This window comes from Physeter macrocephalus, chromosome 21 (genome assembly GCF_002837175.3).
Source record: "Physeter macrocephalus isolate SW-GA chromosome 21, ASM283717v5, whole genome shotgun sequence".
NCBI lineage: Eukaryota > Metazoa > Chordata > Mammalia > Artiodactyla > Physeteridae > Physeter > Physeter macrocephalus.
In genome coordinates, this window is record NC_041234.1 from 15002436 (window position 1) to 15019303 (window position 16868).

General features: G+C 39.7%; 1 protein-coding gene across 16 annotated transcripts in view; it reads right to left on the minus strand.

Annotated features, from left to right (window-relative positions):
• DMD (dystrophin) overlaps positions 1 to 16868 on the minus strand; it is a 2398628-nt gene that overhangs the window by 16880 nt on the left and 2364880 nt on the right. For all 16 annotated transcript variants that reach the window (XM_055081921.1, XM_055081920.1, XM_028482834.2 and 13 more), the window contains 2 exons: positions 16047 to 16170; positions 231 to 323 (listed from right to left, as the gene is read on the minus strand). In XM_055081921.1, the coding sequence (XP_054937896.1) occupies positions 231 to 323; positions 16047 to 16170 (217 nt within the window). The remainder of the gene's footprint in view (positions 1 to 230; positions 324 to 16046; positions 16171 to 16868) is intronic.

The following is a 16868-nucleotide window of genomic DNA, read 5'->3' on the forward strand; positions in this document are numbered from 1 at the left end:
AAGTTAGTATTCTTATTTCTGGAAACATCTTGATTACACAGGTATTTGAATTGAAAATACTCCAAACCAGAAATTCACATTCGAAAACAAAATCTTCTCACAATGATCCCGAACTGGCATTCTGTCAGCACCTGTTTATGTAAACGTGGCAACTACACATGCTAGTTGGGTATGGAAACGAGTGGCCTACTTCCAGGAAGTCTGAGTGACTTCTGGGTAGTGGCGCTTACCTCTCGAACTAGGGAAGGAGTTGTTGAGTTGCTCCATCACTTCTTCTAGCCCTGTGCTTGTGTCCTGGGGAGGACTGAGAAGATCTTCCTCACCTTAATGAAAGCAAACACAAACAATGGCAAATTAAACTTAAGGAGAAAATACAGATACCAGAGAAAAGGTTCATGACGCCTTTTAAAAATCCATTATTAATTCATTTTCACTTCTTCATAAATAACATAAATAAAAATAACCCCTCTAGCTTAATAATTAGGCAACGGTTTCTTCACGGGGAAAAATTTCATGCAGGGATTTATCTACGTCATTATCTTTGGAAAAGAAAACTGTGTATCTGCTTAGACGTTAAAGTTGCCGTAAGCTTCTTATGCCCCATTAACAAACGTGAAATGTTTTTCTTTGTATTTTTTTTTCTTTGTATTAAAAGATGATTATCGCACATTTGCAGCGTGTCTCTTCAACACAAAAGAAGCATGTGACATTTTGCATTCACTTTAGGAAGGTAAGGAGTGGAGACACAGGTATCTTTTCCATTCTTTACTGTGACATTTAACAAAAAATACAGAGAAAACCCAAGTACCTTTAAAGTGCAATGTAATAGGGAGAAATAAAAGTTGTATGTGCCCTATATAGGAAATGAAATATTGATATTGTATGGACCGTGTGTATGGACATACTGGGAAGTTATGTTCCTTTCCTCTTTGTTCCATGGGGTTACTTCATCATAATTATGTTTTTAGTGGCTTACAAAGGGAAACTTTCTAGAAAAATTTTTGAGCATTTGTTTATGTGAGGAGAGAAGGATGATTTGGAAGGAAGGGGGTTTAGGGATGGATGGTCGTCTTCTGGGGATGGGAGTCTCCTTGTAGATTTTGTTGATCTGTGTCTCGACTGTTCATTCATGTGTCAAAGAAATACACCTCAAACACTATTTGCAGTAAGGGAGAGGTTTCTTAAGTGCAGACAAAGTTGTTTTGAACTCTGAAGGTCCTTTGGAACTAATTTTTCATAACATTCAGTCTTCCAACAGTGAAAATAACTTCTTTTCAAGCTCTGTTTGTTGAGCACATTGTCACTTCCATTGAAAACAAGACCTTGCTTCAGCAGATCAACAAAAATATACACGCTTAAGGACAACCTCTGGTTCACATGTGACTTGAAAATGACTGGGGAGCCAGTGATGTAATGACTTAAATATGCTTGTCATTTCCTTTGGTCTATGCCACTTGGATTTTCATCTCTGATTGATTATAATCCTGCATTCATTACCAAGTGTTCATCCTTCTTTCTTAAAAGCACAAGCTAAAGGAATCCTTGGCAGTGCTCACCATTTAGACAAAATCCTGTCCTAGGTGGATCCGAGGCTGTATACCATTATTGGAAAGGAGGGCTACGGACCTGGGGTAGACAAAACCCCTCTGATTCTGTGAGTCTCCTGGTAACATACCATAGGAGCCCTCTTTGAAGTAGTAAGGACAGGAAATGATTGCTATTCAGGTTATAAGGTGAGAAGGAAGTTACAGATTATCTCTCTATCCACATGCACATACTACTTGCTGATGTTTATGCCTTTAGAAATGAAAAAATGAAATTCAGCATCTTTAGTTTCCTTCTGCCCGTGGGTTTTATTTATTTATTTATTTATTTATTTTATTTAACTGATTTATTTTTGGCTGGTTGGGTCTTCGTTGCTGCACGAGGGCTTTCTCTAGTTGCAGCGAGCAGGGGCTACTCTTCGCTGTGGTGCGTGGGCTTCTCATCGCGTTGGCTTCTCTTGTTGCGAGCACGGGCTTTAGGTGAGTGGGCTCAGTAGTTGTGGCAGGCGGGCTCAGTAGTTGTGGCTCGCGGGCTCTAGAGCGCAGGCTCAGTAGCTGTGGCGCACGGGCTTAGTTGCTCCCCGGCATGCGGTAACTTCCCGGACCGGGGCTCGAACCCGTGTCCCCTGCATTGGCAGGCGGATTCTTAACCACTGTGCCACCAGGGAAGCCCCTTGCCCGTGGTTTTAAACTACCATCATCTGGAAAGGATGGAATGAATGAAATATTGCCAGAAGGAACAGGATGCTGACAGCTGCAGGGCTGATTACATCTCTGTTCCATTAGCAATGCAAAATTTTGCCAAATTGGGGAACATGAGGCCTTTTTAATGGTGTCAAGTCCACTTCAGTGATAGTATGCCTTATGGAATAAATTGGAACCAACAGAGACACTCATGAGCAATGATGTTAATATTTCTGACAGTTTAATTAGCTCATACTGGAGCTCTAGGAACTCTAGTGTCTTAAGGTTTAGGTACAGTTCAATGAAGTGACTGACATTCTTCTCCCTGAATTCCTTCAAGGATCAAAAGAAGGTATAAACCTAATGATGTCAACCAGTCGTAACTATCAGCCGTGAGTCTCAAATGTAAGTAAGTGTCCAAGTACAAATGTAAACTTGGCTTCTTTGTTTTACTGGAAACTTTCATGGCAGTTTCCTGCGTCCATTCAAACAGTTTTTGAGGGCCTATTACATCGTAGGTAGAAAATAAACAAGTAAAAGTATAATCTTTTCTTCTTTTCTCAAGATTTTCACAGTTAAAACTCCTTTGGGTTTAACTGCTCTCCTTTAAAAGTGGAAATCAGAATTATCACATATATGCGTGAGTAAGAAGTGAATCAACCACTGAGAAATGCTTAAGGCCTAATATTTTCTGTGTCAGGTTATACTGGAAAAGTGAAAACCGCTAAATGACACCTGAAATTAAAGTAATGCCACTGGACTGTTCAATACCGAGCCAGATTTTAAATGTTAAAAAAAAAAAGCCATAAAAATTCCAAAACAGATTTATTTATATATTCAAGTACTTATCAAAAGCCAACTATGTGCCAGGCAATGTTCTGAGCACTGGGATTATAGCAATACACAACCAAAAAGCCCTGGCTCCATGGAATTCACATTCTTATGGAGGCACTCAGGCCTCAGAAAAGAGGGTTAGGGAGGGGAGGGAGGGGCAGTGAGGAAGACTCTTCAGAAAGGGGAGTCTAAGAAGCCCTCATTAATAAGGGGCAGGTGAGCCAGAACGTTAGGGACTGAAGGCTGGGAGCCATGTAGGTATTTGAAGGAAGAGTGCGTGAGACAGAGGGAATAGGAAATGCAGACTCTGAGAGGAGAGTGTGATTGGCTTGCTCACAGAAGAGCAAGAAGAAGGCCGGTACATAGAGAGTAGAGTGACTTGAGTGTTGGGGGGAACGTGTTTCTCTGGCTCAGGAATTTGGACATGCTCACATAACCTGCTTTGGCCAACGGAATGTTAGATATGACATAAGCAGAGCCTTGTGATGTCCTTCAGTGGTTGGGCTTGCTTTCCTGTGCGTATGTGCCATAAGAAGTACATGGTCCGGTGGTCTTCTGACCCAAGGGGATGAGAGACATGTGGAGCAGACTTGACCCCAACCCACAACTTGGAGTCCAGCGTAGTTGAGCTCCAGCACAACTCCAAGCAACCAGCAAGATGGCGTGAATGAAAAATATGTAACTTGAGAATTTGCCGATTATTTTGTTACACAGCAATAGCTGATTGATATACTGTTTTAAGGCATCGAACTAGCAAGATACCAATATTTATGGGTTATCTAATCATATGCTGATATGCAGCTACAGCATTATAGGCGGCCCAAAAATGTTCCTGACTCTAACAATACTGGTGACCACAAGCCTCCTCCCACAGAAAAAAAACCTCAAGGAAATATTTATTGAGTCCCAACTGTGTACACTAGGAACTTGGCCAGCCCTCGTCCCTACTTCACGGATCCATTGCGTGCTCAACTAGCACGGCTGGTGGTTCAGGGATTTCTAAGTTAGGTAATGGCAATTCTTTAGCATTAACACTTCAATTTGATTCTATTCTGAGGTGATTCCCACAGATACGCGTAAAAATCCTTTTTGGATTATTGGCCCTAGTTTTCATGGTTTGTCTGAAGCTGGTCCAAAGAAATGACTGAAACGTTAAAAAAAAAAATGAATGTTTCAAAATAAGGGAAGACATAGTCAAAGTTAAAATAGCACTCTGATATAGCATAATACGATAGACACTGCTGAAGTGAAGGAAAAAGGAGATGACTCAATGTAATCTGAGATAAAAGAAGTGAAATGGTTTGCCAGAGGCAAGATAGTCTTTAAGTCTTCTGAAATTCACCATGGTTTTAGGCTTTCTAGGCGGGATGATATCTAACTCACTTCCCTTTCCTCAATTCAAATGATGATAATGGTTCGACTTGCTTAAAAAGTGACTTTAGCCAGAACTGATGTAAGCTGAGATCCTTACACATATGATTTTGTTTACACCCAAGCAAACTATTTTCTCTTTATACAAAAGGAAGCTGTGTGTTAGAACATTATTTTGTCTTAAAAAGGGGGCTGTGTATGAGCAAATATGCCCACCACTAGTTTTCTTTGGATTACTTATCTAAATCATGTATTTTGTTTTTAACCGATTTCCAACTTGATGTGTGACTACTCTGTCATTCCTGCCTTTCTCTAGTTTTTCTTAAGAAACAAAAGATCTATCCAGTACCTGATAGTTACCTTCAGTGACTTTTTGAAATTATGATTTGGGGTAGATGCTTTCAATTTTACATAAAAATGCTGTGTTTAAGTGCTTTAATATATTAACGGTATACAACGATGATGCTGATTACTAGTTGGTGAGTGTTGAACAGTGTTGAAAGATATTGAAATTAGTAGCTATTATTCATTTGTAAAATTGTTATTGAGATATAATTGACATGTAATGTATTAACTTTAGGTGTGCAACATAATTACTTGAAATAAGTATATACCGTGAATTGATTAGCACAGTAAGTTAACATTCATCACCATAGTTACAAATCTTAAAAGTTCTCATCACAAGAATAAAAGATTTAATAATCTCTTAGCAACTTTTTTTAGGTGAAGTTTAGTTGATTTACAATGTTGTGTTAGTTTCAGGTGTACAGCAAAGTGAGTCAGATATATATATATATATATATATATATCTGTGTGTATGTATGTATAGATATTCTTTTTCATATTCTTTTCCATTATAGGTAATTACAAGATATGGCATATATTGCATATACTTTCCTATGCTATACAGTAGTAGGGCCTTGTTGTTTATCTATTTTATATCTGTTAATCCCCTACTCCTAATTTACCCCACCCCTTCTCCTTTGGTAACCATAAATTTGTTTTCTATGTCTGTGATTCTACTTCTGTTTTGTAAATAAGTTCATTTGTATCATATTTTTAGATTCCACGTATCGGGGATATCATACGATATTTGTCTTTCTCTGTCCGACTTACTCCACTTAGTACGAAAATCTCTAGGTCCATCCATGCTGCCATGCAACTTTTAAACATACAGTACAGTATTGTTAACTGTACTCTCCATGCTGTACATTATATCCCATGCAGGACTGATTTATCTTACAACTGGCATTTTGTACTTTTGGACCACCTTTGCCCATTTTGCCCATCCCCTACCTCTGGCAACCACCAGCCTGTTCTCTGCACCATTTTTCATTCGCACTAAAACCGTGCACAAGGGTTCCCTTTTCTTCACATTCTCACCAACACTTGTTATGTCTCGTCTCTTTGATAATAGCCATTCAAACAGATGTGAGGTGATATCTCATTGTGGCTTTGATTTGCATTTCCCTGATGATTAGTGATGTTCAGCACCCTTTCATGTACCTGTTGGCCATTGGTATATCTTTGGTAAAATGTCGAATTGATCTTCTGGTCATTTTAAAATCAGATTGTTTTTTCTCTTGAGTTGTATGAGTTCTTTATACATTCTGAATATTATCTCCTTATAAGATACATGATTTGCAAATATTTTCTCCCATTCTGTAGGCTGTCTTCGTTTCTTGATGGTTTTGTTCGCTGTGCAGAAGCTTTTTATTTGATGTAGTCAGATTATTTTTGCTTTTGTTGCCTTTGCTTTTGGCGTGAACTCAAAGAGTCATGACCAAGACCGATATCAAGGAGCTTACCCCCTTATGTTTTCTTCTAGGAGTTTCATGGTTTCAGGTCTTACATTCAAGTCTTTAATCCACTTTGAATTGATTTTCATGTATGGTGTAAGATAGTGGTCCAGTTTCATTCTTTTGTATGTGGCTGTGCAGTTTTCCCAACACCACTTACTGAAGAGACTGTTCTTTTCCTATTGTATGCTTTTAGCTCGTTTGTTGTAAATTAATGGACCATATGTGTGAGGATTTATTTACGGGCCGTCTGTTCTGTTGATCGATGTGTCTGTTTTTATGCCAATGCCATTACCATTTTGACTACTATGTATGGCTTTGTAATACAGTTTGAACTCAGGGAGCATGAGGCCTCCTGCTTTGCTCTTCTTACTCAAGATTGCTTTGGCTCTTCGGGGTCTTGTTTTTTTGTGTGGTTCCATACAAATTTTAGGATGTTTTGTTCTATTTCTGTGAAAAATGCCATTGGAATTTTGATTGGGATTGCACTGAATCTGTAGATTGCTTGGGGTAGTATGGACATTTTAATAATATTCTTCCAGTCAATGAGCATGAAATATCTTTCCATTTGTTTGCATCTTCTTCAATTTCTTCACTGTCTTATTTAGAGTTTTTAGTGTACAGGTCTTTCACTGCCTTAAATTTATTCCTAGGTATTTTATTCTTTTTGATGCAATTGTACGTGGAATTATTTTCTTAATTTCTCTTTCTGGTAGTTTGTTATTAGTGTGTAAAAATGCAACAGATTTTTGTATATTGAGTTTTTATCCTGCAACTTTACTAAATTCATTGAGTTCTAACAGGTTTTTGGTAGCGTCTTCCAGGTTTTCTATATATGTTATCATGTCATTTGCAAATAGAGATAAATTTACTACTTGCTTTCTGATTTGTGTGCCTTTTATTCTTTTTCTCCCCCAATTATGCTGGCTAGGACTTTCGGTACTATACTGAACAAAAGCGGCAAGAGTAGGCACCCTTGTCTTCTGATCTTAGCAGAAAAGCTTTCAGCTTTTCACCACTGAATGTGATGTTAGCTGTGGGCTCGTCGTACATGGCCTTTATTATGTTGACATGTGTTCCCTCTATGCCCACTCTGGTGAGAGTTTCTCATGAATGGATGTTGAATTTTGCCAAATGCTTTTTCTTCATCTATTGGGATGATCATAGGATTTTTCTTTCACTCTGTTAATGTGGTATATCATATTTATTCATTTGTGTATGTTGAACCACCCATGCAACCCAGGGATAAATCCCACTTGGTCATGGTGTATGATCCCTTTAATGTACCATCGAATTTGGTTTGCTAATATTTTGTTGAGAATTTTTGCATCTGTATTCATTAGATGTTGGTCTGTAGCTTTGTTGTAGTGTCCTCATCTGGCTTTGGTATCAAAGTGTAATGCTGGCCTGGTAAAATAATTTTGGGGGTGTGATTTCCTCTTCCATTTTTTGGTAAGTGGTTGAGAAGGATTTGTGTTCTTTTTTAAATGTTTGGTAGAATTCACCAGAGAAACCATCTGATTCTGGGCTTTTTTTTGGGGGGGACTCTTGATTATAGATTCAATCTCCTTTCTCATTGTTGGTCTGTTCAGAGTTTGTTTCTTCATGATTCAGTCTTGGTACGTTGTATGTTTCTAGGAATGTATCCGTTTCTTCCAGGTTCTCCAATATGTTGGCATATAATTGTTTTCAGTAGTCTTATGATCCTTTGTACTTCTGTGGTATAAGTTGTACTCGTCTCTTCATACGTTTCGGATTTTATTCGAGTCCTCTCTTTTTCTCTTGGCGAGCTTGTCTGAAGATCTATTTTGTTTATCTATCTTTTCAAAAAAAAAAACAAAACAAAAACCAAGCTCTTCGTTTCATTGATCTTTTCCATTATCTTTTTCATCTCTATTTCATTTATGTCTGCACTGATCTTTCTTTCCTTCCATTAACTTTGGACTCTGTTCTTCTTTTTCTAGTTCCTTGACGCAGGCATTTATCTGTATGAACTTCCCTCTCAGAACTGCTTTGCCGCGTCGCGTAACTTTTGTTATGTTGTATTTCCATTTTCATTTGTCTCAAGGTATTTTTTGATTTCTCCTTTTATTTCTTCATCAATCCATTTGTAGTGTGTACAATAACACACTGGTGTGTTATTAAATATTCCCATATTTGTGAATTTTCCAGTTTTCTTCTTGAAATTGATTTTTGGTTTCATAACACTGTGGCCAGAAAAGATTCTTGAGATGATTTCAATCTTCTTAAATCGACATTTACTGAGACTTGTTTTGTGGCCCAATGTATGATCTATCCTAGAGAATATTCCATCCTAGAGAATGTTCCATGTACACTTAAGAATGTTCTCTGCTGTGTTTGGATGGAATGTTCTGTATATATCTATCTATCTGTTAAGTTCATCTGACATAATATATGGTCCCATGCTTCCTTATTGATTTTCTGTCTGGATAACCTATCCATTGATGTCAGTGAGATGTGGTTAAATCCCCTACTATTATTGTATTGCTAGCTATTTTTCCCTTTAGGTCTCTTAATAGTTGCTTTATATTTTTAGGTGCCCCTATGTTGGGTGAATAAATACTTACAAATGTTGTAACAAATGTTATAGCCTCTTATTGGAATGACCTCTTTATCATTGTGTAATGCCCTTTGTGTCTTATTTTTAGTCGTCGTCTCAAAGTCTATTTTGTTTGATATAAGTATAGCTACCCCAGGTGTCTTTACATCTGAAGTGAGTTTTTTATAGGCTGCATATGGCTAGGTCTTGTTTCTGTTGGAAAGGATTTTCATTCAATTTTCATTTCAAAGTTACAGAAAAATTCCAGTAGTAAAATAGACTCCTATATACCCTTTACCTTGATTCACCAAGTGTTAATGTTGCCATATTTGCTTTCTCTTTCTAAATACATAGATTTGTTATTGTTGTTATTACTGCTGACCCATTTCAATATAAGGTTCAGGCCCATGACCCTTTATTTCTTAGTACGTCATTATGTCCTTGAACCCTTATCTTATGGAACCACATTGCACTATATATCATCTAATCTGTAGCCTATATTTGAATTTCACCAATTGCCTTCATAATTCATGTCTTTTATAACCATATATGTGTGTATGTATATATATATGTGTGTGTATATATATTCCCCCACCCCTGGAACCTAGGGTCATGTGTTGCATTTCTTTGTCTTGTGTCTTTCCTCTTTTAAAAAAATATAGTTGATTTACAATGTTGTTAATTTCTGCTGTACAGCAAAGTGATTGTTGTACATATATATTTTTTAATATTCTTTTGCATTATGGCTTATCATAGGATATTGAATATAGTTCTCTGTGCTATACAGTAGGACCTTGTTGTTTATCTCTTCCATGTATAATAGCTTACATCCGCTAACCCCAACCTCCCACTCCATTCCTCCCCCTTGGCAACCACAAATGTGTTCCCTATGTCCATGAGACTGTTTGTGTTTCTCAGATAGGTTCCTTTGTGTTGTATTTTAGATTCCACATTTAAGTGATATCATATGGTATAAGTGATATCATATGGTATTTGTCTTTCTCTTTCTGACTTACTTCACTTAGTATGAAGAGTCTCTAGTTGCACCCATGTTGCTGCAGATGGCACTATTTCGTTCTTTTTTTATGGCCGAGTAGTAGTCCATTGTATATATGTACCATATCTTCTTTATCCATTCCTCTGTCGACGGACATTTAGGTTGTTTCCGTGTCGTGGCTATTGTGAATAGTGCTGCTGTGAACACAGGGGTGCATGTACCTTTTTCGATGAGTTTTGCATGGATATATGCCCAGGAGTGGGATTGCTGGATCATGTGGTAATTCTGAGGAACCTCTGTACTGTTCTCCATGATGGCTGCACCACGTTACATTCCCACCAACACTGTAGGAGGGTTCCCTTTTCTCCATGTCTGTCTTGTCTTCTCCAGCATTTGTTATTTATTTGTAGAGTTTTTAATGATGGCCAATTCTGACTAGTGTGTGAGGCAGTGTCTCATTATAGTTTTGATTTGCATTTCTCTAATAATTAGCGATGTTGAGCATCTTTTCATGTGCCTGTTGGCTGTTTGGAGAAATGTCTATTTAGGTCTTCTGTCCGTTTTTCTTTTTTTAAAACCTTTTTTACTGGGGTGTAGTTGATCTATAATGTTGTGTTTGTTAGTTTCTACTGTACAGCATACACATATATCTACTCTCTGATTCTTTTCCCCTATAGGCCATGACAGAGTACTGAGTAGAGTTCCCTGTGCTCCACAGTAGGTTAGTTTCTACTGTACAGCATACACATATATCTACTCTCTGATTCTTTTCCCCTATAGGCCATGACAGAGTACTGAGTAGAGTTCCCTGTGCTCTACAGTAGGTCCTTATTAGTTATCTATTTTATATATAGTAGTGTGTATGTGTCAATCCCAAGCTTCCAATTATTTTCTCCCCTGGTAACCATAAGTTTGTTTTCTACATCTCCTACCCGTTTTGATGATGGGGGCTTTTTTTCTGTTTGTCCAACATATAGAAGTCACTCAGCTAGTTCCTGAATTTCTTTGAGAGGGAACTGTTACAGGTGTAGCTTCCCTGTTTCTGTGAGGCGGGCGGGGGTGGGGTGGGGATTCAGGATCTTCTTAGGTTGTCATCTTGATTCAGAACCTCAGGCTAAATTTCCTGTGTGCATGCACTGTTCCATATCTACACAAGGTTATATTTGTGCTTGGCTTTGAAAACGATCATTCAACAAGCATTGAATGTCTGTTGCATAAAAGGTGATCAAATGGGGAAGAAAGCGAGCAAGACTGAGTCCTTGCCTTTAAGGAGGTTAAGCTCTAGGGCGAAGAAACAAAGTCTAATAACTAACTAACTCTGAGACAGAATATTAATTACAGGATATAATGATGATGCATGATCAAGTTCCCCAAAAAGACGAGTGAAAAGGATGGTACATTTCAGGTTAAGAAAACATCGTGCACAGGGTCAGAGATGGCTAACAGCATGGTATGTGTGCACGAACACTGGGGTCTGCAAATGGAGGCGGGGGAATCATGTTTGAAGACAGTGAAAAATTGGGCTCCACAGACTACCTTTGAATTGGAATACCATGCGAAGGAGTATGGCCTTGAGGCAAACAGGAGCCATAAAAAAGGGAGAAGAAGAATTAATATACAAGCTGAATGTTTGTTTGTTAGGGGAATAAACTGGATACACGTGGAAGATGGCTTGGAAAGAGAGCCTAAAGACAGAGAAACCAATTAGGAGAGTAATCATAGTGTCTGTTCCGCCGATCACATCATGAGGGCTAAATTTGGGCAGAAGCAGCTGAACTGAAGAGTTTTTCTCTTGTTTGTTTGTGCAAAACAGACTGACCTCGAGGACTGGAGAGGTGTTGTTGTTGGTGGGGCTTGGCTCAAGAAGGAACGTAAGTAAAGGGGTGGTTTTCGAGGTAATGAATATGTTTAGTACCTTGGCTCTGATGATGATGGTATCATGGGGTATACATATGTCCAAACATCAAGAGATGTACATTTCTTTGTATGTCAATTACACGTTAATGTAGGTAAAGGGGAAAAAGAGTGTGGAAAATGACTGCCTTTGTACAGTTTAGAAATTCTGGAGGTTGATCGCAAATTTTGGATTGTTGTGGGGTTTTTTTTTTGGTTTTATCCAGAAAATACTCACTCACTCACTCACTCAGGAGAGAGAGAGGTCTAGGCTGACAATCTTGAGAAAAGCCTTGAAGCGGTGCACTGAGGGGACACATTATCACCTATGCAGTCATGTGGCATAAATACTTCTTAGCCTGAATCCAATCATACGTAAACGAGCAGGAGCAGGCAATGCAAAGTGAGAAACATTTTACAAAACAACTGGCCTGACCTCTTCTGAAACGTCAGTCTCATGAAAAACTCTGAAGAGGCTAGGGAAGCGTTCTAAAGGAGAGTCAAAGAAAAGAAGAGACATGGCAACTAGATGCAAAGCATGACCTTTCATTGGCTCCTGAGTGAAAAAAACCAAAAAGCTAGAAAGAATGTTATTGGCAGAATGGGGGATATTAGATAATAGTACTGTATCACTCTTTATTTCCTGAGTGTGATTATGTAAGAGAATACCTTTCACCTTGGAAGATATGCTGAGTGTTACTAAGTATGCAACATAATCATTAAAACTATACAGGCACATAAAATATACATGAATACCTATGCAGGATATACAAAGATGTTTGTTAACATAGAAACATAAATAGATGTTACTGTAAATAAATAAAGCGAATGTGGGGAAACGTTGCATTAACTGCAGTTCTGCCCCAAGTTTGAAATTGTTCTAAATGAGCAGCTAAGGAACCTTTAAACATTGTTGAAATGAACAAGCAAAATAAAGAGAAAATGTTCTTAAAAACGAATGCTTCAGTTAAGGGAGTCAGAGATAATAAGCTGGTGGGAAGGTAGACTTCTAACAGAACGTGAGCTTCAGTAGGACATCGTCCCATTTTAAAACAGGTACAGAACGCACATATGGTACCCAGAGGCTTACCAGTGGTATTTCATGGTTTGAGGAAACACTCCAACTCATTAGATCACCCAGTATGACTTCACCCGTATTTCTCTCTAACAAACAAAAGTCTTGGGGTTATATATTAAAAGAATGCACCTCTCTACCAGAAAATGGTTCAGCAAATCCCAGCCATAGCACATCTCAGAGATACACACTGCATTTATTTCAGCACCTGTGTGCATCCTGCAAGAAGATGGTCTTTTTGTTTTTTCCCCCTTCTTTACGGTGGAAAAAAAAAGTCAGTCTTTTCATCCGAGAACAAACTTATTCACAACAGAGCCTGTCCATTTTACATTGGCAAGTCATCTCTTAGCCTAACTTGGTCACTGGAGAAAGCACTTCTGTTGTTGTCTTCAGTTCTGCCACGATCCTCTCAGCTCCACACGTCATCAGGTCCACGGCCTGATGTGGACTTTAATCTGGGTGCTTTCATAGGCACGCTGCCTCTTTGCCAGTGTTGACAGGCCTAAATGATTAATGCTTCTAAGCGCCCAGGGCGCTGAATCTCACCACTAAAATATGTGAGTTCGTGTCACAGGCTTTGCTTACTTCAAAAAAAGGCAAAATCCTGCAGTAGGCATTAACAACAGAGGTACTAGAACTCAGTTAGTTAGTTATCTTTGGAATTCAGAGCCTTTACAAAGGCATATGATATTTTGTCATATGCTGCGCTATCACTTCCAGTCCCAACAGGCCGTTAGCTCGACTCAGAGCTCATGTGGAGAAAGAGAATCCGATGCCCTAAAATCACTGAGGTGTGGTAAAGCTGGGAAAACAACTGCAAACATTTCCTCTTCCTTCAGAAAAGAAATGGAAGCTGGCTTTTCTACGAGCTTTGATTTCTGTAATCAGTGCCCTCATCCACCCTCGTCAACATCTGGCGGAATCTTGCTCCTTTCCCAGCAACCCTGGCCCCTCCATGATCTCCGTGTAGAATCGGCAGCAGCTCACTGGGAGGCTACCTCGTAGACACAGGTGTCACTGGAAAGTGCTTTCCTTTCCATGATGTCCAACTTGTGAATTTCCCTGACCATGGTCCCCGATCCTCCACCATAAAATGCACTCATACCTTTCCTTTTTGTCCCATCCATTTGGATTAGGCACTTCACCTCTCTACATGCTACTCTCACAGAAGATCCTAAGTATAAAATGAATTCTTCGACACACCATGGGACCAGGTGACAGAGCTTTAAGTGTGAATCAAGGAGTCACAGGTCTCTTCCTTTCTGTGAGGTAAGAGGGTCAAGTAAACCCCGTTTAGGACTCAGGAAAAAGCAAGCATAGAGCATGCGGTGACTCATGCTGGACCTCTCGAGAGGAGAGGAGAGGAGGGGGACAGAGCAAGTATTTGTGGCCGTCATAAAACCCCCTATTGTCTAGCCTAGCACAACAAGAAAAACCAGTAAGCAGATGGCCGGCAACCACCTGTCATGGTCCTTCTAACAATGGATTCATTACCCCTGCCAAATGCTTTCCTTGTTTTGACCTTTTATTTGCCTCACGAGCTCCAGTTTTCTTGGAACCCCGTCCTAGGCAGAGAAGAAGACTACTGAAGAAGAACACCAGACCCGGCTGACCATTTCGTCTACAAACTTTTTATCTCCGCCCTCAGTGTTACTTGATAATGTTCCAAAAGGGTCTTTCCTCTCCTCAAGCCACACTCATTTTCAAGACTACCTGACCTTCTATTATTTCACTGAAAAGACAGACATCTCCAACTTCCCTTCTCTTAGCCACTTCTGAGGAAGCATTTTCGGCTAATGCACTTGCACTTACAGTGATCCACTGAGCTGTACTTTATTTTCATTTCGATTGAGCCCTTCCTTCTCAGCATTTTTGACCTGTTGCACTCATCTTCCTGAAACCTATGCCTGCTTGTGTGGCTGGACCACACTGACTCCATTTTGTCAGCTCCATCTTGGGCCCAGAGGCCTGCCTCCTCCCTCCCCTTTCCGTGTGCCTGAGCTTCAGCCTACTCCCTGGGACTGTGCCCAAGCCAGACAAGTTCCCTATCAATCAGCTTTTTACCCTTGCCTTCATCTGATGATACGAAAACTGGAAGAATGCCTTTTGCTGACACAGATGGTTAATGATCATGAGACCACCACCACCCTCCCCCCACCGCCCCGCCCAGAGGGGAGGACAAAGCCCCAGTTTCCATCCGTGCATACATGCTTTGGCCCCTTTAAGTCCCCCTGTACCCCTTTCGGCGGCAGGGAGTGCAGCTGCAAATGTTTCAGAATCACCGTCCACCTGATCCTACCCTGTACGTAAGCTACAAATAAATAGTAAACTTCATATTTGTACGTTATGGAGTTGCCTGCTTCGTTTTTTGGTCTTGCTGTTCCTTTTGAATGGAGGCTATTATTCAGTAATCCCTCTTCAGGAACCTCTCCCACACTACTCTCCACTCCTTCACTACCCCATCACCCGAAGCGCTGTATCCAGGCACCTTTGTTATATATGTCTCCTCTCACCCCTTTCAGCTATCAATTCTGTGGAGTTCACTCTCAAATCTCTCCAGACTGTCCTTTTACCACCTCCTAAAACAAACACAGTGTTTCCACATTCAAAAGGATCACTATCTATCTATCTTCTTCCAACCAAATCCTCTCCCCTCACTGCCTTGCCTTACATTTTCCAGTCAGTCCCCTGGCCTTGGGAACTCTATTTTCAAACAAGTCCCATAACTTGGCCTTTGGGATTGCCTCCTAACTAGTCTTTCAACCTATAAAAGTTTTACTTTGGGGCAGATGTAACTGCCGAAGTACATCTTTTGAGCTATTTCTCACCTGCTAAATGATTTTCAGTGGCTCCCTGACACTGACCACACACCTCTGCCCAGTATTCATGTCACTATAACGTGACCCCCAGCCTTCCTTCCTGCCCTCGGCCTAAGGCCCTCATCTCTACGTCACCAGTTATGCTCTACCTTCTTCAACATATGCTCAGTTCCTACTCCGTCCTTCAAAAGCCTTCACAAATATCCATTCGTCGAAAAGCCTTCTCTGATCTCCGAAATGAATGAAACTTTAATACCACGTTGCCTCGTCCTGACTAACCGAATAGCCAGTCCTTTGCGGGCTAGGACTACGTCTTTCATCTTCGTGCCCCGAAGGCATTTATGACAATCCCTTGTCCAGAACCGATATTAAATAATTTAGCGCATGCTTTAAACCTCTGAGCAAACAGTTCACCATTTCCAGACCTTAAGCGAGAACAAAATCCAGGCGTAGCTAAGACAGACACTTACCCATGGATTCTGAAGTCTGACTGCCAACCACCCGGAGCAGCATAGGCTGGCTGCTGTCTGACCTCTGAAGAGACGTAGAAGGAGAGGACACCGTTGTACCATTCACCTTGGCCTCTGCCTGGGGCTGAGGCATTCAAAAGAAAAGAGAATTATTTGTCACAATAAACACTCAAACAAATACATACCTCTTACAGACGCTCAAGACTCAGAAATTACGACTTCTCCTACTTAGAAACCTCCCAAAGATGGTTAAATTTGGGAAATTTCACTGTTGATAAGATAGATCCATGGATACTGTCTGTGTACCTGAATTGTACCCCCTTCTAAGTTGTCTGAAAACCATTACAGCTACGGTGGAATAAGATATAGAAAATCATTAGCCTAAATAACTGAAAGATTTAGAAGGTCATGTGAGAATGGTGAAATCATATGAGACCACAAAAATGTAGTGGAGAATTCTTATTTTTGTGAAGTATTAAGGAACAAGATGGAGAGAACATATCTCAAAATTTAAAATTCCCAGAAAGCCAGGACTGTGTGCAGGTAGGGCCTCCCACAATGCAATATCCTGCTACATTTTCAGTGGAGACTTAAAAAACTTATGTTTTAGGGATTATCAAAAGACAACAACACCCAAAGGCATATCAGAAAATAAGACTAATTGAAAAAAAAAAAAAGTTCCATTTCAAGAGGTAAAATTTTCACTTCGAGATAACTAGTGGAAACCTTTCGGTATTTTTTTTCCCCAAGATGAATTTTAAATCAGTCAAATAGAAGACATTTTTGTAGGAAACAATCTGGAACAACTATAAAATGACATGC